The 23,828-nt window shown below is 35.1% G+C and overlaps 1 protein-coding gene across 1 annotated transcript; it reads right to left on the reverse strand.

The window, feature by feature from the left end:
* Nucleotides 1-263: 263 nt before the first annotated feature.
* LOC118347725 lies at nucleotides 264-10,248 on the reverse strand. The gene is made up of 10 exons (XM_035687853.1): nucleotides 10,182-10,248; nucleotides 9,444-9,524; nucleotides 9,224-9,280; nucleotides 4,153-4,233; nucleotides 3,932-3,988; nucleotides 2,821-2,901; nucleotides 2,601-2,657; nucleotides 1,491-1,571; nucleotides 1,264-1,305; nucleotides 264-320 (listed from the first exon to the last, which is right to left on the reverse strand). Exons 2-10 carry the CDS (start codon nucleotides 9,496-9,498, stop codon nucleotides 271-273), a joined length of 561 nt encoding a protein of 186 aa, XP_035543746.1. The 5' UTR covers nucleotides 9,499-9,524; nucleotides 10,182-10,248; the 3' UTR covers nucleotides 264-270.
* Between the last annotated feature and the right edge of the window lie 13,580 nt (nucleotides 10,249-23,828).

The raw sequence follows: 23,828 nt of genomic DNA on the forward strand, positions 1-23,828 counted from the left end.
TTGTAGATCGAACCTGTAACTTTATAACAACTTCGAGAAATCTTCATCTCACAACCTGTCATCTCAAAATCTTTTGCAACCACACAATATGAATAAATCAACAAAAAGAATAATATAAAACACCAACAAAAAAAATTTCACTAATAATACCGAGATAGAACAAGACGGTTACGAAGATGGGGAAGTGATCAGATCATGATAATATGAAAACATGACTAGATAAAAAATGAGGAGCTAACCTGAGCATACCAGTAGGTATGACACGACACCTTAATCGATGGAGAGTAGGCCCATGTGTTGGCTCGATTGAAAGTCGGGACCTAAATATAAATAAATATATATATGTAAATTTATAATAATAATAAAAACAATATAAATCGTAGTATCACCATATATACTAAAAAACGATATCCTAACTATAAAAACCATTTTCACTCCGAGCTTTCCACACTTCAGTTGCTACAGTCATCTCTTCTCTCTCCTTTCTCATCTCCTATTTTCCATCTCCTTAAAGTTAGCTTCTTCGTTCTTTCCATTGTCGTCGGGCTCTAAAACCAAAGACCTTTTGCTGCTACTTTGGATCTGTAAGTTAGAGACCAACGATTGCGATCCTGATTGACGGCTCTGCAAGTTTAATGTCCAATAGATGCGACGATGGGCCATAAAGATCTACCGCTCATCACTTTTTGACCCAGGTCCCCATCTGTGGCCCGTGGGTCTAGGCAGAGATGGTCTGTGCAATTAACAGTTGGTGCGACTATTACTTGATTTTGTTTGTTATCTAGTTTGCTCAGTAATTTTGCATGTTTGTTTTGGCTTTTATTGGATTTGGGACATTTTTTTCGATTTGTAAGTTTCTTTTGTTTGATCCATTACTTTGGTTTAGCTTTTGTTTGCATTTCTTAAATCTATAACTTTAACTTGTGTGATTTGCTGGATCTTTTTTTTTTTTTGTAAAAATTGTTGGGCTGGACAAGGTGGTCGGACGGTGGTGGCGCCTATCCACTGTCAGTAAACCACTAGTCCACCGTCGATAAACCACCAATATAAGGTTTTCATACTGAGTTACGAAAGTGAGTGCTTACATTGCAAAAAGTGAGATATTTAGCTCCCATCTACACAAAAATGTAAAACATAGCAGGATAAACCATTAATAATTATAGTAATAAAGAAAGTGAATAACAATACAAATATTTTAAAATATATATTTTAATTTTTTAAAAATAGATCTATAAGATAGAAGCACTAAATTGTAGATCGAACCTGTAACTTTATAACGACTTCGAGAAATCTTCATCTCACAACCTGTCATCTCAAAATCTTTTTAGATCACACAATATGAAGAAATTAACAAAAACAATAATATAAAACTCCAACAACAAAAAGTTTCACTAATAATACCGAGATAGATCATGAGGGTTACGAAGATGGGGATGTGATCAGATCATGATAATATGAAAAGATGATTAGATGAAAAATGAGGAGCTAACCTGAGCATACCAGTAGGTATGACACGACACCTTGACCGATGGAGAGTAGGCCCGTGTGTTGGCTCGCGTGAAAGTCGAGACCTAATTATCAATAAATTCATATATGTAATTTTATAATAATAATAAAAACAATATAAATCCTAATATTATCATATATACTAAAAAACGATATCCTAACTATAAATACCATTTTCACTCCTTCGTCTCATTTCTATCCTTCCGAGCCGCCGTCCTCCCTTCATTTTCTCCTGATCTCCCCGATCTTTACTATCCCCGACCTTCCGAGCTTTCCACACTTCAGTTGCTACTGTCATCTCTTCTCTCTCCTTTCTCATCTCCGATTTTCCATCTCCTCAAAGTTAGCTTCTTCGTTCTTTCCGTTGTCGTGGGTCTCTAAAACCCAAGACCTTTTGCTACTACTTTGGATCTGTAAGTTAGAGACCAACGATTGCGATCGTGATTGACGGCTCTGCAAGTTTAATGTCCAATAGATGCGACGAAGGGCCATAAAGATCTACCGCTCATCACTTTTAGACCCAGGTCCCCATCTGTGGCCCGTGGGTCTAGGCAGAGATGGTCTGTGCAATTAATAGTTGGTGCGACTATTACTTGATTTTGTTTGTTATCTAGTTTGCTCAGTAATTTTGCATGTTTGTTTTGGCTTTTATTGGATTTGTGACATTTTTTTCGATTTGTGAGTCTCTTTTTGTTTGATCTCTTACTTTGGTTTAGCTTTTGTTTGCATTTCTTAAATCTATAACTTTAACTTGTGTGATTTGCTGGATCTATTTTTTTTTTTTGTAAAAATTGTTGGGCTGGACAAGGTGGTCGGACGGTGGTGGCGCCTATCCACCGTCAGTAAACCACTAGTCCACCGTCGATAAACCACCAGTATAAGGTTTTCATACTGAGTTACGAAAGTGAGTGCTTCCATTGCAAAAAGTGAGATATTTAGCTCTCATCTACACAAGAATGTAAAACATAGCAGGATAAACCATTAATAATTATAATAATAGAGAAATTGAATAACAATACAAATATTTTACAATACTTATTTTAATTTTTTAAAAAAAGTTATATAATATTAAAGCACTAAATTGTAGATCGAACCTGTAACTTTATAAGGACTTCGAGAAAACTTCATCTCACAACCTGTCATCAAAAAATCTTTTGCAACCACACAATATGAAGAAATTAACAAAATCAATAATATAAAACACCAATAATAAAAAATTTAATACCGATATAGATCATGAGGGTTACGATGATGGGGATGTGATCAGATCATGATGATAAGAAAAGATGATTAGAAGAAATTTGATGAGCTAACCTGAGCATACCAGTAGGTATGACACGACACCTTGACCGATGGAGAGTTGGCCCAAGTGTTGGCTCGCGTGCAAGTCGGGACCTAATTATCAATAAATTCATATATGTAATTTTATAATAATAATAAAAACAATATAAATCCTAATATTATCATATATACTAAAAAACGATGTCCTAACTATAAAAACCATTTTCACTCCCTCGTCTCATTTCTATCCTTCCGAGCCGCCGTCCTCCCTTCATTTTCTACTGTTCTCCCCAATCTTTACTATCCCCGACCTTCCGAGCTTTCCACACTTCAGTTGCTACTGTCATCTCTTCTCTCTCCTTTCTCATCTCCTATTTTCCATCTCCACAAAGTTAGCTTCTCCGTTCTTTCCGTTTTCGTGGGTCTCTAAAACCAAAGACCTTTTTCTGCTACTTTGGATCCGTAAGTTAGAGACCAACGATTGCGATCCTGGGTGACGGATCTGCAAGTTTAATGTCCAATAGATGCGACGATGGGCCATAAAGATCTACCGCTCATCACTTTTTGACCCAGGTCCCCATCTATGGCCCGTGGGTCTAGGCAGAGATGGTCTGTGCAATTAACAGTTGGTGCGACTATTACTTGATTTTGTTTGTTATCTAGTTTGCTCAGTAATTTTGCATGTTTGTTTTGGCTTTTATTGGATTTGTGACATTTTTTTTGATTTGTAAGTTTCTTTTTGTTTGATCTCTTGCTTTGGTTTAGCTTTTGTTTGCATTTCATAAATCTATAACTTTAACTTGTGCGATTTGCTGGATCTATTTTTTTTTTTTTGTAAAAATTGTTGGGCTGGACAAGGTGGTCGGACGGTGGTGGCGCCTATCCACCGTCAGTAAACCACTAGTCCACCGTCGATAAACCACCAGTATAAGGTTTTCATACTGAGTTACGAAAGTGAGTGCTTCCATTGCAAAAAGTGAGATATTTAGCTCTCATCTACACAAGAATGTAAAACATAGCAGGATAAACCATTAATAATTATAATAATAGAGAAAGTGAATAACAATACAAATATTTTACAATACTTATTTTAATTTTTTAAAAATAGTTCTATAATATTAAAGCACTAAATTGTAGATCGAACCTGTAACTTTATAAGGACTTCGAGAAAACTTCATCTCACAACCTGTCATCAAAAAATCTTTTGCAACCACACAATATGAATAAATTAACAAAATCAATAATATAAAACACCAATAATAAATAATTTAATACCGAGATAGATCATGAGGGTTACGAAGATGGGGGATGTGATCAGATCATGATGATAAGAAAAGATGATTAGAAGAAATTTGATGAGCTAACCTGAGCATACCAGTAGGTATGACACGACACCTTGACCGATGGAGAGTAGGCCAATGTGTTGGCTCGCGTGCAAGTCGGGACCTAATTATCAATAAATTCATATATGTAATTTTATAATAATAATAAAAACAATATAAATCCTAATATTATCATATATACTAAAAAACGATATCCTAACTATAAAAACCATTTTCACTCCCTCGTCTCATTTCTATCCTTCCGAGCCGCCGTCCTCCCTTCATTTTCTCCTATTCTCCCCGATCTTTACTATCCCCGACCTTCCGAGCTTTCCACACTTCAGTTGCTACTGTCATCTCTTCTCTCTCCTTTCTCATCTCCTATTTTCCATCTCCTCAAAGTTAGCTTCTCCGTTCTTTCAGTTGTCGTGGGTCTCTAAAACCCAAGACCTTTTTCTTCTACTTTGGATCCGTAAGTTAGAGACCAACGATTGCGATCCTGGGTGACGGATCTCCAATAGATGCGACGATGGGCCATAAAGATCTACCGCTCATCACTTTTTGACCCAGGTCCCCATCTGTGGCCCGTGGGTCTAGGCAGAGATGGTCTGTGCAATTAACAGTTGGTGCGACTATTACTTGATTTTGTTTGTTATCTAGTTTGCTCAGTAATTTTGCATGTTTGTTTTGGCTTTTATTGGATTTGTGACATTTTTTTCGATTTGTATGTTTCTTTTGTTTGATCTGTTACTTTGGTTTAGCTTTTGTTTGCATTTCTTAAATCTCTATAACTTTACCTTGTGTGATTTGCTGGATCTTTTTTTCTTTTTGGTAAAAATTGTTGGGCTGGAGAAGGTGGTCGGACGGTGGTGGCGCCTATCCACCAACAGTAAACCACTAGTCCACCGTCGATAAACCACCAGTATAAGGTTTTCATACTGTGTTACGAAAGTGAGTGCTTCCATTGCAAAAAGTGAGATATTTAGCTCTCATCTACCCAAGAATGTAAAACATAGCAGGATAAGCCATTAATAATTATAGTAATAAAGAAAGTGACTAACAATACAAATATTTTAAAATATATATTTTAATTTTTTAAAAATAGATCTATAAGATAGAAGCACTAAATTGTAGATCGAACCTGTAACTTTATAACGACTTCGAGAAATCTTCATCTCACAACCTGTCATCTCAAAATCTTTTTCAACCACATAATATGAAGAAATTAACAAAAACAATAATATAAAACTCCAACAACAAAAAGTTTCACTAATAAAACCGAGATAGATCATGAGGGTTACGAAGATGGGGATGTGATCAGATCATGATAATATGAAACGATGATTAGATGAAAAATGAGGAGCTAAACTGAGCATACCAGTAGGTATGACACGACACCTTGACCGATGGAGAGTAGGCCCATGTGTTGGCTCGCGTGAAAGTCGGGACCTAATTATCAATAAATTCTTATATGTAATTTTATAATAATAATAAAAACAATATAAATCCTAATATCATGATATATACTAAAAAACGATATCCTAACTATAAAAATCATTTTCACTCCCTCGTCTCATTTCTATCCTTCCGAGCCGCTATCCTCCCTTCATTTTCTCCTGTTCACCCCGATCTTTACTATCCCCGACCTTCCGAGCTTTCCACACTTCAGTTGCTACTGTCATCTCTTCTCTCTCCTTTCTCATCTCCTATGTTCCATCTCCTCAAAGTTAGCTTCTCCGTTCTTTCCGTTGTCGTGGGTCTCTAAAACCCAAGACCTTTTGCTGCTACTTTGGATCAGTAAGTTAGAGACCAACGATTGCGATCATGGGTGACGGATCTGCAAGTTTAATGTCCAATAGATGCGACGATGGGCCATAAAGATCTACCGCTCATCACTTTTTGGCCCAAGTCCCCATCTGTGGCCCGTGGGTCTCAGCAGAGATGGTCTGTGCAATTAACAGTTGGTGCAACTATTACTTGATTTTGTTTGTTATCTAGTTTGCTCAGTAATTTTGCATGTTTGTTTTGGCTTTTATTGGATTTGTGTCATTTTTTTCGATTTGTATGTTTCTTTTGTTTGATCTGTTACTTTGGTTTAGCTTTTGTTTGCATTTCTTAAATCTATAACTTTAACTTGAGTGATTTGCTGGATCTTTTTTTTTGTAAAAATTGCTGGGCTGGACAAGGTGGTCGGACGGTGGTGGCGCCTATCCACCGTCAGTAAACCACTAGTCCACCGTCGATAAACCACCAGTATAAGGTTTTCATACTGTGTTACGAAAGTGAGTGCTTCCATTGCAAAAAGTGAGATATTTAGCTCTCATCTACCCAAGAATGTAAAACATAGCAGGATAAACCATTAGTAATTATAGTAATAAAGAAACTGAATAACAATACAAATATTTTAAAATATATATTTTAATTTTTTAAAAATAGATCTATAAGATTGAAGCACTAAATTGAAGATCGAACCTGTAACTTTATAACGACTTCGAGAAATCTTCATCTCACAACCTGTCATCTCAAAATCTTTTTCGACCACACAATATGAAGAAATTAACAAAAACAATAATATAAAACTCCAACAACAAAAAGTTTCGCTAATAATACCGAGATAGATCATGAGAGTTACGAAGATGGGGATGTGATCAGATCAAGATAATACGAAAAGATGATTAGATGAAAAATGAGGAGCTAACCTGAGCATACCAGTAGGTATGACACGACACCTTGACCAATGGAGAGTAGGCCCATGTGTTGGCTCGCGAGAAAGTCGGGACCTAATTATCAATAAATTCATATATGTAATTTTATAATAATAATAAAAACAATATAAATCCTAATATCATCATATATACTAAAAAACGATATCCTAACTATAAAAACCATTTTCACTCCCTCGTCTCATTTCTATCCTTCCGAGCCGCCGTCCTCCCTTCATTTTCTCTTGTTCTCCCCGATCTTTCCTATCCCCGACCTTCCGAGCTTTCCACACTTCAGTTGCTACTGTCATCTCTTCTCTCTCCTTTCTCATCTCCTATTTTCCATCTCCTCAAAGTTAGCTTCTTCGTTCTTTCCGTTGTCGTGGGTCTCTAAAACCCAAGACCTTTTGCTGCTACTTTGGATCTGTAAGTTAGAGACCAACGATTGCGATCGTGATTGACGGCTCTGCAAGTTTAATGTCCAATCGATGCGACGATGGGCCATAAAGATCTACCGCTCATCACTTTTTGGCCCAAGTCCCCCATCTGTGGCCCGTGGGTCTCGGCAGAGATGGTCTGTGCAATTAACAGTTGGTGCGATTATTACTTGATTTTGTTTGTTGTCTAGTTTGCTCAGTAATTTTGGATGTTTGTTTTGGCTTTTATTGGATTTGTGACATTTTTTTCGATTTGTATGTTTCTTTTGTTTGATCTGTTACTTTGGTTTAGCTTTTGTTTGCATTTCTTAAATCTCTATAACTTTACCTTGTGTGATTTGCTGGATCTTTTTTTCTTTTTGGTAAAAATTGTTGGGCTGGAGAAGGTGGTCGGACGGTGGTGGCGCCTATCCACCAACAGTAAACCACTAGTCCACCGTCGATAAACCACCAGTATAAGGTTTTCATACTGTGTTACGAAAGTGAGTGCTTCCATTGCAAAAAGTGAGATATTTAGCTCTCATCTATACAAGAATGTAAAACATAGCAGGATAAACCATTAATAATTATAATAATAGAGAAAGTGAATAACAATACAAATATTTTACAATACTTATTTTAATTTTTTAAAAATAGTTCTATAATATTAAAGCACTAAATTGTAGATCGAACCTGTAACTTTATAAGGACATAGAGAAAACTTCATCTCACAACCTGTCATCAAAAAATCTTTTGCAACCACACAATATGAATAAATTAACAAAATCAAAAATATAAGACACCAATAATAAAAAACTTAATACCGAGATAGATCATGAGGGTTACGAAGATGGGGGATGTGATCAGATCATGATGATAAGAAAAGATGATTAGAAGAAAATTGATGAGCTAACCTGAGCATACCAGTAGGTATGACACGACACCTTGACGGATGGAGAGTAGGCCCATGTGTTGGCTCGCGTACAAGTCGGGACCTAATTATCAATAAATTCATATATGTAATTTTATAATAATAATAAAAACAATATAAATCCTAATATCATCATATATACTAAAAAACGATATCCTAACTATAAAAACCATTTTCACTCCCTCATCTCATTTCTATCCTTCCGAGCCGCCGTCCTCCCTTCATTTTCTCTTGTTCTCCCCGATCTTTACTATCCCCGACCTTCCGAGCTTTCCACACTTCAGTTGCTACTGTCATCTCTTCTCTCTCCTTTCTCATCTCCTATTTTCCATCTCCTCAAAGTTAGCTTCTTCGTTCTTTCCGTTGTCGTGGGTCTCTAAAATCCAAGACCTTTTGCTGCTACTTTGGATCTGTAAGTTAGAGACCAACGATTGCGATCGTGATTGACGGCTCTGCAAGTTTAATGTCCAATCAATGCGACGATGGGCCATAAAGATCTACCGCTCATCACTTTTTGACCCAGGTCCCCATCTGTGGCCCGTGGGTCTAGGCAGAGATGGTCTGTGCAATTAACAGTTGGTGCGACTATTACTTGATTTTGTTTGTTATCTAGTTTGCTCAGTAATTTTGCATGTTTGTTTTGGCTTTTATTGGATTTGTGACATTTTTTTCGATTTGTATGTTTCTTTTGTTTGCATTTCTTAAATCTCTATAACTTTACCTTGTGTGATTTGCTGGATTTTTTTTTCTTTTTGGTAAAAATTGTTGGGCTGGACAAGGTGGTCGGACGGTGGTGGCGCCTATCCACCGTCAGTAAACCACTAGTCCACCGTCGATAAACCACCAGTATAAGGTTTTCATACTGTGTTACGAAAGTGAGTGCTTCCATTGCAAAAAGTGAGATATTTAGCTCTCATCTACACAAGAATGTAAAACATAGCAGGATAAACCATTAATAATTATAATAATAGAGAAAGTGAATAACAATACAAATATTTTACAATACTTATTTTAATTTTTTAAAAATAGTTCTATAATATTAAAGCACTAAATTGTAGATCGAACCTGTAACTTTATAAGGACTTCGAGAAAACTTCATCTCACAAGCTGTCATCAAAAAATCTTTTGCAACCACACAATATGAATAAATTAACAAAATCAAAAATATAAGACACCAATAATAAAAAATTTAATACCGAGATAGATCATGAGGGTTACGAAGATGGGGATGTGATCAGATCATGATGATAAGAAAAGATGATTAGAAGAAATTTGATGAGCTAACCTGAGCATACCAGTAGGTATGACACGACACCTTGACGGATGGAGAGTAGGCCCATGTGTTGGCTCGCGTGCAAGTCGGGACCTAATTATCAATAAATTCATATATGTAATTTTATAATAATAATAAAAACAATATAAATCCTAATATCATCATATATACTAAAAAACGATATCCTAACTATAAAAACCATTTTCACTCCCTCGTCTCATTTCTATCCTTCCGAGCCGCCGTCCTCCCTTCATTTTCTCCTGTTCTCCCCGATCTTTACTATCCCCGACCTTCCGAGCTTTCCACACTTCAGTTGCTACTGTCATCTCTTCTCTCTCCTTTCTCATCTCTTATTTTCCATCTCCTCAAAGTTAGCTTCTTCGTTCTTTCCGTTGTCGTGGGTCTCTAAAACCCAAGACCTTTTGCTGCTGCTTTGGATCTGTAAGTTAGAGACCAACGATTGCGATCGTGATTGATGGCTCTGCAAGTTTAATGTCCAATCAATGCGACGATGGGCCATAAAGATCTACCGCTCATCACTTTTTGACCCAGGTCCCCATCTGTGGCCCGTGGGTCTAGGCAGAGATGGTCTGTGCAATTAACAGTTGGTGCGACTATTACTTGATTTTGTTTGTTATCTAGTTTGCTCAGTAATTTTGCATGTTTGTTTTGGCTTTTATTGGATTTGTGACATTTTTTTCGATTTGTATGTTTCTTTTGTTTGCATTTCTTAAATCTCTATAACTTTACCTTGTGTGATTTGCTGGATCTTTTTTTCTTTTTGGTAAAAATTGTTGGGCTGGACAAGGTGGTCGGACGGTGGTGGCGCCTACCCATAGCATTGTATGGGCGCCCCCGCCCCATAGCGCCCCCGCCCCATACAATGCAGTTCCCGCCCTGTACCATACGGGTAGCACCCCTACCTTAGTTTACTCACAAGAGGATAGAAGAAGGCCCCTATGCCCTTTTCATCTCACTACTTTTTGTGCAAGGAATAAAAGGCAAACAAATTTGTACCATGCTTATGATGTATATAAAGGGGAAGGTACTCACACCTTGTCACATTCTTCCATTCCGGAAAGGAAGAGAGAACACAATCAATGTATACTCGTGGTTAGTAGAGTAAACCACCAACAATGACTATAATAAAGAGAAAGCTAATAATATATAAGTAATATACAATGAAGCAACTTTAATCCTAAAGGTTAACCAAATTCTGATGAAGTAATAAAAGCCATTTTTCAAGACAACTCAAATGTAATAGAAGAAACATGAACAAAGTAATTTTGCAATATCTCTCACATTGAGAAAGAATATAATGTGCATTCAAGTCTCCCACTAACTTCACATGCAATTAGAAGACATATATCACATAAGAAACAGAGAGAAAATGAATAGGAGCATTCAATTAGTACAGACCTAATCTAAAGATAAGCGTACTTTTATTTTGGTATGCTAAGAAAGGCATCATTATAAATTTGGCTCCAGGAAGATTTTATTGGAATTTTCGTTGTTTCAGTATCATTTTGGCAGAGAGAGTGTGAGAGTTTTTATGTCCAGTGAACTCGCTAAGATTATATTTAAGAAAAGAAATTATAAAGCTTAGCAGCAATAACATATAAGTGGATTTTAATAAACATAATCTTGTTAAAGCATATATAATTGAGTTTTTACCACAAAAAGATTAGTCATATAAAGCACATAGGGAACCATCAAATAACAGAGCAAAAACAAATTAATTAAAATGCTATTACCCCCATATTTAGCTAACGCTCTGCCAAAAGCACTGTTTCTTCTTCATCTTGCTTTCCAAAATCAAGTGTAGCGGCAAATAGGTTCTGGAAGAAGGATGTAGAAATCCCTGATATTGCATGAAAAAAATATATGTAAATAGAGTTAATCTCATATATCATTGTAAAACAGAACACCAACACCCACAAAGGCACACATGCACAGGGTTTTAAAACCCACCTTCTATCTCCTAAAGAAATAATTAATATACTTATATACCCACACTCTCCACTCTCAATGATGACAAAAAGTTCTCTTTGATCTTTATTTGCCTTACAATGATGGCAACGGACATAGTCCAAAACACAACACCTAGTTGCATCTTAATGTGGCTGCAAGCAATCTAAAGTTCCTTAAGAAATGGATTAACATAGTCGGATCCAAGAGACATTAGTGATAGTTATCAAGGAAGACGTTAGGCAATTATGATGATAAAATGCGGCCAACTAAAGTGTGCTTTGGACTAATTCAAACGATCTTCCCCTAAAGAATATTAGCTTGGCAATACAATATAATTTGTACTTCTAAATCATATGATAGTTACAACTTTATGTGTTGAATTGAATACAAGAAAATAAAGTCAAGGACAATTGAACTTTAGGAAACATTACTGAAAGAAGATGAACTAAAATAATGTGAACAGATGAACAATATTACTAGTAACTCTATAAAGCATTAGGAACGATGATTGAAAAAATCACATACACACACGCATCATAACAAAGCCTTTATTCTCAGTAATCTAACATAAGTCTTGGTTTAATTTGAAGTTTTCCAAGCTTTGGTTCATGCAAATTCCAAGTAACATGAGTTGGAATAATATTCAAACCCATAGTCATTGCTCCAGTAATCTAACTCCCTAGTACTGCAGGGACAGGCCTCTAACAATGTATATGTCAGATAGAAACAAATATAAAGTTCATTGGCAGAGTTCATCATAAATCCACGTGTAAAAAAATTGGAAAACAGATTAAATACAACAGTTAAACAAAGCATTCAGCTTTTGATAGTGATAAAGTTCGTTTCTCCAGCATACCAAACCATTCACAGTGATTTAGTACAGCTATAATTAACTTTTGACTCAATTAACTTTGTTGTCCATTCAAACATTCATCCAAATTCAGCATTTAACCGATACCCATAAATTCATAGCAAACATGGATCTTAGAATTGAACGGGTTCATCCAAGTTACATCATAGACTAGAAATACGAAGCAGACAAAAAAAATAAAGATATATACTTCAATTTTCCTTTCTTCACACCCTAAAAGATTATATAACTCAAGGTAGAAAGATAAACTGATGAATAATGTAACTAGTAGCTCTACATATCATTAGGAAGGTTCATTGCCAAAGTCACAACGCACTCACACATCATAACAAAGCCTTTGCTCTCAGTAATCTGACATAATTTTTGGTTACATTTATAGATTTCCAAGTTTTGGTAAACAAAGTCTGAGGAATATAAGTTTGAATAGTATTCAAACTCAAAGCCTTTGCTCTCAGTAATTTAATTCCCAAGTACTGCAGGTATAATGGCAAACTATTCATCTTAACAAAAAAGACTTATATTGAATAGATAAGAACATATTGTGTTCAATGAGACAAAAATAACAACAAAGCTTAATCATTCAGGAGAAAATTAAGTTCCAGCTATGTGAAAACTAGGGTCCAGCTATTTAATCTTCTACAAATATATAGTCTTGTTTTTTAACAAATACCTTAATATTGGAAGACTGGATTTCCTTTCTTGGTTTAGAAGTCCTAGACTTACGACCTAACTCATCTCTGTTCAGTATCTAGTAGGGCTTCGTCAATTAAGGATCTTAGCCTTTGCAACATGTACAGAAAACTTAAAAATAAAAGAGTCAGATGAAAAGGGAAAAAAAAAAAGTAGCTGAATCAAAATGAATATAAACAAAAAAAATCATAGAAGCATTGATTATACAATTCTTTGTTTATATCTAGGTACCACTCAAGACTGCAATTTGCAGTTTTTGAAGGTGATTCTCTAAAGAACAAAAGAAAATTTTAATTTTTAACTAATAAAAAAATAAAGAGAGAGAGAGAGACCCAAACAAGAAATTGGTTGAAAAAATCCTTAATAGCGTCCTCTCCATGTAAATGAAACATGAAAACTTTCTTGTTTAAACAAGAAAAGCAATAAAGAAACAACCCTTGTACCTCAACAACAAACAAAAAGGAACTAGCTAGAGATATTCCATAAATAGAGAATCACCAAACATGAAACAAATTCTGATAATTGGTTCTTAAGATTTTTTTAAAACCCCTATAAAAAGTCATAGCAGTACAATCAGGAATGACATCATCTACAACATTCTAGTGCATAAAGGCCCAATACGTAAAATGATAATCCCATCAATACGAGGCAAACAGGTGGCACAACATAGCTTAAGGATTGCTGAACTCTGCAGGCAATATATTGGTTTAACTACCACATTTTCAACATCAACTTTTCTATTAATCCAGAACAAAGCAAATATTCTGATAAAATAGCTTGAGTTGAACGAATAAGAAAGTCTTACGTAATTGAAATATGCAGTCCCCATAAAAACACTACTACCATATGGAAAATAACTTACCAAATGAGAGGCAAAAATGACTTTGTTGCAAAGAAGCTTACCAAACTGATCGGGGGAAAAGAAAAAATTAAAACAATGGTTGCTTTCATTTCACATAAGAACACAAAGGTTGCGGGGGTGGCTGAGGAAAGGAACTATGGCAAATCACTGATGCCAAAATAACCCTCCTATTACTTTCACTCACAACGTTGTACGCAATTTCAGTAACAAGCATGATGGAAGCCACTGAAGCATGGTTGTTTCACACTCTTAACCGGATAACCAACAGTGGCCAAATCACGCACATGATGTTCAATAATCTTGATGTGCGTACCACTGCATGATAGCTGAGGACCTGGTAGGATCACAAAGAAACATTCAAAATCGTATGGACTTAACGGAATACGTGCACATTGAAGGGCGCGGTTGGGCTGAACATTCCTAGCCAAGAGGATGAGCCAAACCAGAAAAGAATTAGAAGTGGATTTGCATTAGAACCTAAAATCAAAATTACCCCGTGGAGAATTACAAACATATATGAATCGATTTTCACTAGAAAGATCGGGGGAAAAGAAAAAGTAAAACAATGCAGTCATTGTTTCAGATACGAATTTATTTGAAGATATAGAGAAAAAAACTAAACTAAAGAAACATTGCAAATCGTTAATGGTAAAAATTCCCACCTATCGCCTTCACTTACATATAACCCGCAGAGGCCTTGGAGACCAACGATCGCGGTGGGTCTGCCTTGTCGTGAGAAATCTTTGAGGTGCTCCTCTGTGCCTGATGGCTGAGGACCTGGTGAGATCACAAAGAAACATTAAAATCGGGTAGACTCAACGGAATACGTTCATAAACAAGAGTGTGGGCTGAAATACTCTTACTAAGAGGAAAAACCAGACAAGAAAAACCTAACTAGCAATAGAACAAGAAGCATATGCCCAATCCAAAAGAGAGAAGATAAAGGGGCGAGCATATTGCAAATCTTTAACGTCCCCGAGCAGACAAAACGGAGGAGAGAAAAAGGCGTGCATACCTTCAATCTTTAATTCGAGCAGAAAAATGACTTCGAACTGGAGTTCGTCTAATTTCAAAGATTCTCACGACCTCAGCTCAGACTAGAACTCACCGCTACCATTGAAAACTATCGAGAGGCAATGTTTAGCACCAGAAGTACACCGATTGAACAAAATCGAGGGCAAAGACATAGGTGGAGGAATAAAGAGGAATTTCAAAATCTTTTAAAATCTCCAAATAAAATCTCTAACGTTCAAATTTGAAAATGGGCAGAAAAGAACGGCTACATATTTTTGCCTTTCCACCGTCTTATATAAATGGTGTTTTACCATTGCCAGAATGCTCCGTGTTTTATTTTTAAAAATATTTTAAAATAGAAACTGAACAACGGAAAGAATGGCTACATTTCTCTCCTTTTTTTTTTCTTTTTTTTTTTTTTGTCTTCTAAATTGATGGAAAATACCTACATTTGGAAAATTAAAATAAAAAGATAAAAGTGTTTGGTTTAATTTTTTTTTTTATTTTATGTTTAAGGAAAATTAAGAAATGTAAAATTGTGGCTTTGTGGATTCAATATCAATCTCTCCTTATTTTGATGGTAATAATTAGTAGATCGTACGAGAGTTTTTATATTTAGATTGTCATGCTTTCTTTAACTTTTAACTAATTCTATAGGCATATGATCTCAGGATTTTTTTTTTTTTTTTTGTTAACAAGCTGATCTCAGGATTACTCTTTTTTTTTTTTTCTTTTTTTTTTTTTTTGATGGAGATCTCAGGATTACTTGAATGAGCATAAGGAACACAATTCTACATTTTATGGCCATTTCACAAGAAAGTTTTATTTGAATCTTTAATCGTGAGAGCTCCAAAGAATTTTACAAAAAATGATTAAAAATTCTAAGTTTAATTAAAAGTAGATAAATTTCATGCTTAATTAAATGAAGTTTTAATGATGCTGAAAATTAAGCTTTTTCTACTTTTGGACTCATTCTCATTTCATTGGTTTTATAGTCTATAATTATTTTTTGAAACTTTCTTTTGTATTTGCGGCGATATGTTGTGGCCGCAAAAAGGCATATTTGTCGCATGTACATTCCAGTTCACATAACACAGTGAATAAAAAACTAACACAACCCAAGGAATCTTAAAGCTCATATATTCCAGTTCTATTAAACTCTTTTACTGTTTATGTCATTAGGGTCTTCAGCTCTTTTCTTCTTTGAATGTAATCTTTTTACAACCTTTTAACCGTAGAAACTCTCCACCATGTTGGCGGCCTCTCATTACCTCTTACAACATTTAGATTAAAGACAATTTTATCATTGTCTGCAGTCCCATTAGTCATAACTATTGGTTTCGAATGCCTTGGTACGCACATGAAGTCACGACAAATATCTTTGGTCTCAAGTAAATGCTCCACCTTGTTCATGTAATGCCCTTCTCGATGTAAGTGGTGCTACATCACAAAACAATCTCATAAGATGATCATGCCTCCATGTATTAGGATCGTCATGGAGATCGTCATAACTATTCGTAGGTTATGTTTAGATGTTAAACTGAGTTGAGTTGAATTGAGTTGAGCTGAGTTGATAAAATATTATTAGAATATTATTTTTTAATATTATTATTATTTTGAGATTTGAGAAGGTTGAATTGTTTATTATATTTTATGTTAAAATTTAAAAAAATCATAATGATGAGTTGAGATGAATTTAAGAAACAAACAAAATCTTAATATCAATGTATTTACGCTTTTAAGTATTTTTTCATTGATCCAAAATATACTTAAATAGTAGTGACGTGACACTCATATGAAGTTTAAACATGAAAAAGGCATGCTTACATAACAGTTCAGGCGTGATGGAGTTCCACGTCAGCATTAATTATTGAATAAAAAAACAGAACGTGAAAACATGATGCTTTGGATGATAAAGGGTGGAGCTATGAACTTGACGAAGGTGGTGGTATAATTACATGTAGATTTATTGAGTTCTTTTAGTTGTCTATGCATAATGCAATTTGAATTACCCTTTTTCTATATTGCATAATCTGAGGATGTGACTTTTTTTTCTTTGTTCAATCTTTGAAGATCCCGAAATGAAAATCTTTGAAAAACAACAAGTATTGTAAATGTGCAAAAGGTCAGGAAGTCAAGAAGAAGAAGCAGAAGGAGTAGAAGAACAAGATTGTATATGTCTGTAAAATTGTCTATTTTTTAAGTTTTTAATCTTTACAATCCTACTTTTTTAGAATTTCTTTTTAGATTAAAATAGAGAATGAATGTATATGTCCGTAAAATTATTTGTTTTTTAGGTTTTTAATCTAGAAAAAGAAGAAGAAAAGAATAGAGAATGGTTGTATATGTCTGTAAAATTGTTTGTTTTTTAGGTTTTTAATCTTTACGCTTTTACTTTTTAGATTTTTTTTTTAGATTTTAGATATCTATTTTTTTTAGTTTTTCTTAGATTTTTAGTTTTTTTTTTAAGAATTTTTGGGTATCTATTTTTTTATTTTTTAGATTTTTAGGTTTTTTTTAAAGAATTTTTAGGTATATGTTTTTTTATTCTATTTTTAGATTTTTTAGGTATTTGTTCACACAGTCATACTTATTTTAGCACTTTCAATTCCAGACTTTCAGTGTGCCATTTTTTTTTTCATTGAATTTTGCTGCATGTGAAATATTGCAGAAAAAAAAAAAAAGGTTAAGATTCGATTAACCCAATTACAATCCGGGTATCCGGTTATTGCTTAAAATCTAAAACTAGATATCCGATTGGGTTGTAACCGATTTTACCTAGGTGGATATCCGTCTATTTTTAAAATTCCAGATACAAATTTGGATATTCCCGAATATCCAGATTTGGATCCGAATGCACAACCCTAATTATAATGGAATTATTATTGGTTTGCGCTCCTCATTCTCAACGCTACTAAATGAAAATGGATATTTTGCAATTTTGCCTTAAAAAAAGGGTAGGTATTGAAAATGTCAGGTAGAGAAATGGAGGAAAGCACACCCCCTTGATCAGCCAAAATTATTTTTCCAAATATGGGCGGATTGAAGGAGGGATATTTGATGAACTCTTAAACATAATTAAATCTGTTTAGTAAAAAAAAGTTAAATTTGAATTTTAAACTCAGTTTTAGCCATTTAAAACTGGATTTAGCGATTTTTTATCAGTGAGTATGCTAAAATAATAATAAAAGAAAAATGATAAACACATAACATTTTATACAACACGTTATACAACAATATTTTAAAAAGAGGGATATTTTTGTAAAATACCTTATAAAACTAACATTATTTTACAAAATTAACCTTATTTTATAACATGTGTTGTAAAAAATGTTTTGTAAAGTGTTGTGTTTATCACTATTCATAATAAAAAAAACATTTAAACTGAATATAATGAGAGAACATTTTCCCCTCCTCTTTTCATTCTTCCTATACCAAGAATAGTACGAAGTTATTCGTCAAACAAGCTGTAGGTTTATCTACATTTGTGTACATGTAAATTAACACACATTCTTTTTACAGATGATGACCCTTCATAATTTAGATTATGTTCGATGAGAACATTTGTATTACAGATAATGGCTCAAAATAATATCAGATCATCACAACTCATTGTCGTCAGTTACTTGCACGTTTTAGGCCAAAATATTTGTATATATCTTTCCATTTATAGATTAACGTAAACTGTAATAACTTGTATTTATATTCTTTCCTTTTTTATTTACATTTGTAATACTCTGTATATATACAGCAGTTACACATGAATACAATCAAAATCAATTTTCATCAATTGTTTATCTTCTTTATGGTATCAGATAGCTCTCTTCTCTAACGAGACTAAAATTTTTTTCTTGATCCTATGGCTTCCAATAGCTCAAATACTCCAGTATCCAACACTCCATTAAACTCTTCGACAGAACAACAGCCCCTGGTATCTGTCAATGCCAGCACCCAACTTCCTTTGAAGCTTACCCCTACCAATTATCCTTCATGGCGAGCTCAGTTTGTCACTCTTCTCATTGGATACGATCTTATGGGATTCATTGACGGCACATCTCGTTGCCCGTCTCGCAGTGACCTCAATTCGCCACCATCAACTGCATACAAGTTATGGTATATGTAGGATCAACTCCTACTTCACGCCATATTTGCCTCAGTCTATGAGACTGTGATGCCCTTAATTGCATCTGTGGTAACATCCCATGCAGCATGGGAGAGACTTCGATGATTGTATGCCAACAAGTCTCGTACTCGAGTTATGCAGCTTAAGGAGGATCTCAAGCTAATACAGCGTGGCAATCAATCTATTAGTGATTTTCTTCAATATGTGAAAATGCTTGCAGATGAACTTGCAATAATTGATGCACCTCTCTCGGCAGATGACATCACACTGTATGTTCTCAATGGATTAGGGACAGAATTCAAGGATATTGTGGTGCCCATTAGAGCTCGAGAAAACCCTCTAAATTTTAAAGAACTTGATGATTTATTGGTTGGTCATGAAACCTAACTCGAAAGAATGGACTCTGCTACTGCTAATCTAGTTGCAACAGCCAACTCCACTCAACACCGCAGCAATCAAAGTAAATTCCACAACAAAAAACAAAAAGGGAGAAATTTCAATGGCGACAGACATTATTCCAAGCGAGACAAAGGAGGAAAGCCACCTATAACCTGTCAACTATGTGTTGAACAAGGTCACATAGCCAAGCAATGTCCTGCATTCACCAAAGGCTCACCATCTGCAAACTGTGCAACCAATGGAGGTGCCTCGGACAAAAAGTGGTTGGTGGACTCGGTAGCAATATCAGTTGCTACAAGTTCATCTCGACCACTTGCTCTAGTAGGTGAACGTGTCTCACTCAACAATTGGCATCGGAGGCTAGGCCAACCAACTTCTCCTATTGTCAATCAAAATTCTTTACCTATTTTAGCTAAGGATTCTTCCTTGAAAAATCTTTGTATCTCATGCAAATGCAATAATCCTTTACAATACATATATATATATATATATATGCTGGTGTTTGGGGTCCATCCTTTACTTATGTGGATGGTTACAAATATTATGTAATATTCATTCACCATTTCACGAAGTACACGTGGTTCTTCCCTCTTTGCAAAAAATCATATGTGAGTTCTATTTTCCCTCACTTAAAAACAATGCTTGAAAACCAGTTTCAGCACAAAATCAAAAATTTTTATTCAAACAATAGGGGTGAATTCCAAGCATTGCGCTCCTTTCTTGCACACAATAGAATAAGTTTTTATACCTCAGCAGCTCACACTCCTCAACAAAATGGGACAAGTAAGCGTCTTCATCGCCATATTGTGGAGACTGGTCTTACTCTACTCCATCAAGCTTCTCTCCCTTTGTCTTATTGGTCACATGCTTTTCAGACTACTCTATACTTAGTAAACCGAATGCCAACCAAAATTATTAAAAATCGAAGTCCATTTGAAGCATTATTTGGTAGACAGCCAAATTATCTCAAATTAAGAACATTTGGTTGTCAATGTTTCCCTTGGTTAAGACCATACAGTCCAACCAAACTTCATCCCAGGTCTCTGGCATGTCTATTCATTGGATACAGCACCTCACAAAGTGTTTATCAGTGTCTTGATCTTGAATCCTAAAAAATATATCTCTCTAGACATGTTGAGTTTGATGAAAATGTCTTCCCATTTTATGGCTCTATTTCTAATCAGTCATTGCCAATTGTTCCACCTCCTAGTGCAAGCACTCGGGCTAAACTATTGCATCTGGTGCATGGAAAACCATCTACACCAGCTTCACATCTTCCACTGCAGGATGTTGTTCCCATTGCCTCGACACCTACACAATTGAACTCCTCAACTGAGTCATCACCTCCGATTAATTCAAGCTTCTTGCCTCCATCTGCTTCTGTATAGCGCTCAATGAATCATTCAATGACAACAAGGTCAATGAATCACATTTACAAGCCCAATTAGCTTTATATGGCGTCCAAACATCCTCTACCACAGCCTATTGAACCCACATGTGTCACGCAGGCCATGAAAGATCCTCAATGGCGTCAAGCAATGTCAAAATAATTCACTGCACTTGTGAAACATGGAACTTGGGACCTTGTTCCAAAAATAGAAGCACAAAATTTGGTAGGATGCTAATGGGTATTTCGAATAAAAAGAAATCTTGATGGCAGTATTCAGCGCTATAAAAGTGTGATTGGTGGCTAAGGGCTTTCATCAGAGACCAGGCTTGGATTATACAGAGACTTTTAGTCCTATAATCAAGCCGGTAACAGTTCGATCCATTCTCACCATTGCTATGAGTCGCAGTTGGTCCTTACGACAATTAGACATTAATAATGCTTTCCTCCAAGGAACTTTGCATGAAGATGTCTATATGATCCAGCCATCAGGATTTGTTAATGCTAATTCTCCAATGCATGTATGCCGACTAAAGAAGTCTATCTTTGGACTATAATAGGCTCCACGAGCCTGGTACAAAGAGCTTCAGCTTTAGCTTCTAGAACTGGGTTTCACAAACTCACGAGCAGATCCTTCTTTATTCATATTTCAGTAAAACACATTAATCATCTATTTACTTGTTATGTTGATGATTTAATTATTATAGAAAGTGATAAAGCTACTGTCAACAAAGTAATCAGTCAACTTGGAGCAAGATTTTCACTTAAGGATCTCGGGCTTCTCCACTATTTTGTTGGTGTGGAAGTAATTCCGTGCAAACATGGATTATTTCTAACATAGCAGAAATATATTCGTGACATCCTTGTCCGAACAAACATGGATGGTACTAAAGAAGTCCACACTCCACTCGCTTCCAAAGATAAATTGCAACTCAATGATGGATCCTCACCTGTTGATGCCACTGAATATCGAAGGGTAATTGGAGCTAGGGGTGTAACCGGTTCGGTCCGGTCCGGTTTTGGATAAAATTTAAGACCGAACCGGTATGTACCGGTTTTGTATTTTCCAAAACCGATTACGCACCGGTTACCCTTTTAAACCGGTACTTCCGGTTTTACCGGTTTTCGATCCGGTCCAATCCGGTTTTCCGATTTTTTTAAGACTATTGGTATAGTTATAAGTTATATATTAGTATTAGTTATAAATTATATATTTAATATTAGTATTAGTTATAAACTTTTAGTAAAAACTTTTAGTATTAATTATAAGTATAACTATAGTCTATGACTCTATAGTCTATATTAGACTATTAGTATTATTTATAAACTTATATATCGTATTAACATTTAATGTAATAATTTATAAATTATAATATGAAATTATTTCATATATGAATATATATATATATGAAATTATAAATTAACATTTAATGTATAAATTTATAATTATACATTACATATAAAACTTATATATATATAGATTAATATTTAATATATATATATAATATTTTGTATAAAACTTATATATAAAAATATTTTTTTTTATATTTTTTTTATCAACCGGTCTAGTTCGGTCCGGTCCGGTCCGGTCCAAAAAATCCCTAAACCGGAATCGGACCGGAATTGGCTGGCTTTCACATTCTAAGAACTGGTCCCGGACCGGACCGGTTCAAAACCGGTAAAACCGGTCCGGTCCGGACCAGTTTTTCGGTTTGAATTTACACCCCTCATTGGAGCTTTGCAATACCTTGCACTTATAAGGCCAGATATAGCCTTTACTGTCAATAAGCTTGCTCAGTTTATGCATCAACCAAGTACAATTCATTAGCAAGCTACAAAACGACTACTCAGATTTCTTAAGCTTACTGTCTATCATGGAATTGTCATTAGACATATAGACAAGTTACATCTGCATGGCTATTCGGATGCAGATTGGGGTGGCAATAAAATTAATCGCACATCGACCTTTGCATATGTTATTTTTCTTGGATCAACACCTATATTGTGGTCCACTCGCAAACAATGTGCAGTTGCAAGGTCCTCCACAGAAGCGGAATATAGAACCTTAGCCACTACAGCATCGAAACTGGCCTGGATTACATCTCTGTTTAGTGAACTAAAGATCCCAATTCTAAAATCTCCAACAATTTTTTGTGACAACATTGGTGCAACACAACTAAGTCTCAATCCTGTTTTTCACTCATGTATGAAGCATATTGCAATTGATTTGCATTTTGTTCGAGATTTAGTTGCCAAAGGTGTATTGAATGTCTCACATGTTAGCACCGAAGATCAACTTCCTGACTTCCTCACCAAGAGCTTATCACGCCAGCGTTTCCAGAAACTTTCATCCAAGATTGGTGTTGCAAATGGAACACACATCTTGAGGGGGCATATTACAGATAATGGCTCAAAATAATATCAGATCATCACAGCTCATTGTCGTCAGTTACTTGCATGATTTTAGGCCAAAATACTTGTATATATCTTTCCATTTATAGAGTAACGTAAACTGTAATAACTTGTATTTATATTCTTTCCTTTTTGATTTACATTTGTAATACTCTGTATATATACATCAATTACACATGAATATAATCAAAATCAATTTTCATCAATTGTTTATCTTCTTTAATTTAGAGTTGTGGCCCCAATATATAGGAAAATGCATGGGCCACTTAGAATGGTGTCCTCAAAAGTGACCAACATACTGTTATTTATTTTTATACAATTTTTAAGAAAGTGTTTAAAGAAGTTCAAAAAATGTTTGAAAAGAAAGAAAAGTACAATTTGTACATTCGATAAAATGTAGGGAGCACCATTCATGGTGGCCTAGCATTGTTTAAATATATATGCACATTCCTGTTTCTTTGTTTTGTATTTGAAAATATTTGGAATTAAATCTGCTGCTCACATTTTAAAAAAATTATTGGATATATTCAGAAAAACTTGTTTGATAGGAAATAAATAAACTAAGGGGGTTGAGACTGCACACCGGGAAGGCTATCTGAGTAGGGTTATAAAAGAAATAAAAAAATGGGTTGAACTCTACTATGAGTGTAACTGGTCCGGTCCGGTCC

Source organism: Juglans regia, chromosome 2 (assembly GCF_001411555.2).
Source record: "Juglans regia cultivar Chandler chromosome 2, Walnut 2.0, whole genome shotgun sequence".
Classification (NCBI taxonomy): Eukaryota; Viridiplantae; Streptophyta; class Magnoliopsida; order Fagales; family Juglandaceae; genus Juglans; species Juglans regia.

Bases quoted from the DNA above. Each gene is read 5' to 3' on its own strand.
- LOC118347725 (XM_035687853.1), bottom strand. From the start codon at position 9,498: ATGGGCCTACTCTCCATCCGTCAAGGTGTCGTGTCATACCTACTGGTA. The intron at 9,281-9,443 runs GTTAGCTCATCA...TGGTTGCAAAAG, and splicing joins ATACCTACTGGTATGCTCAG to ATTTTTTGATGACAGCTTGT. The intron at 2,658-2,820 runs GTTAGCTCATCA...TGGTTGCAAAAG, and splicing joins ATACCTACTGGTATGCTCAG to ATTTTTTGATGACAGGTTGT.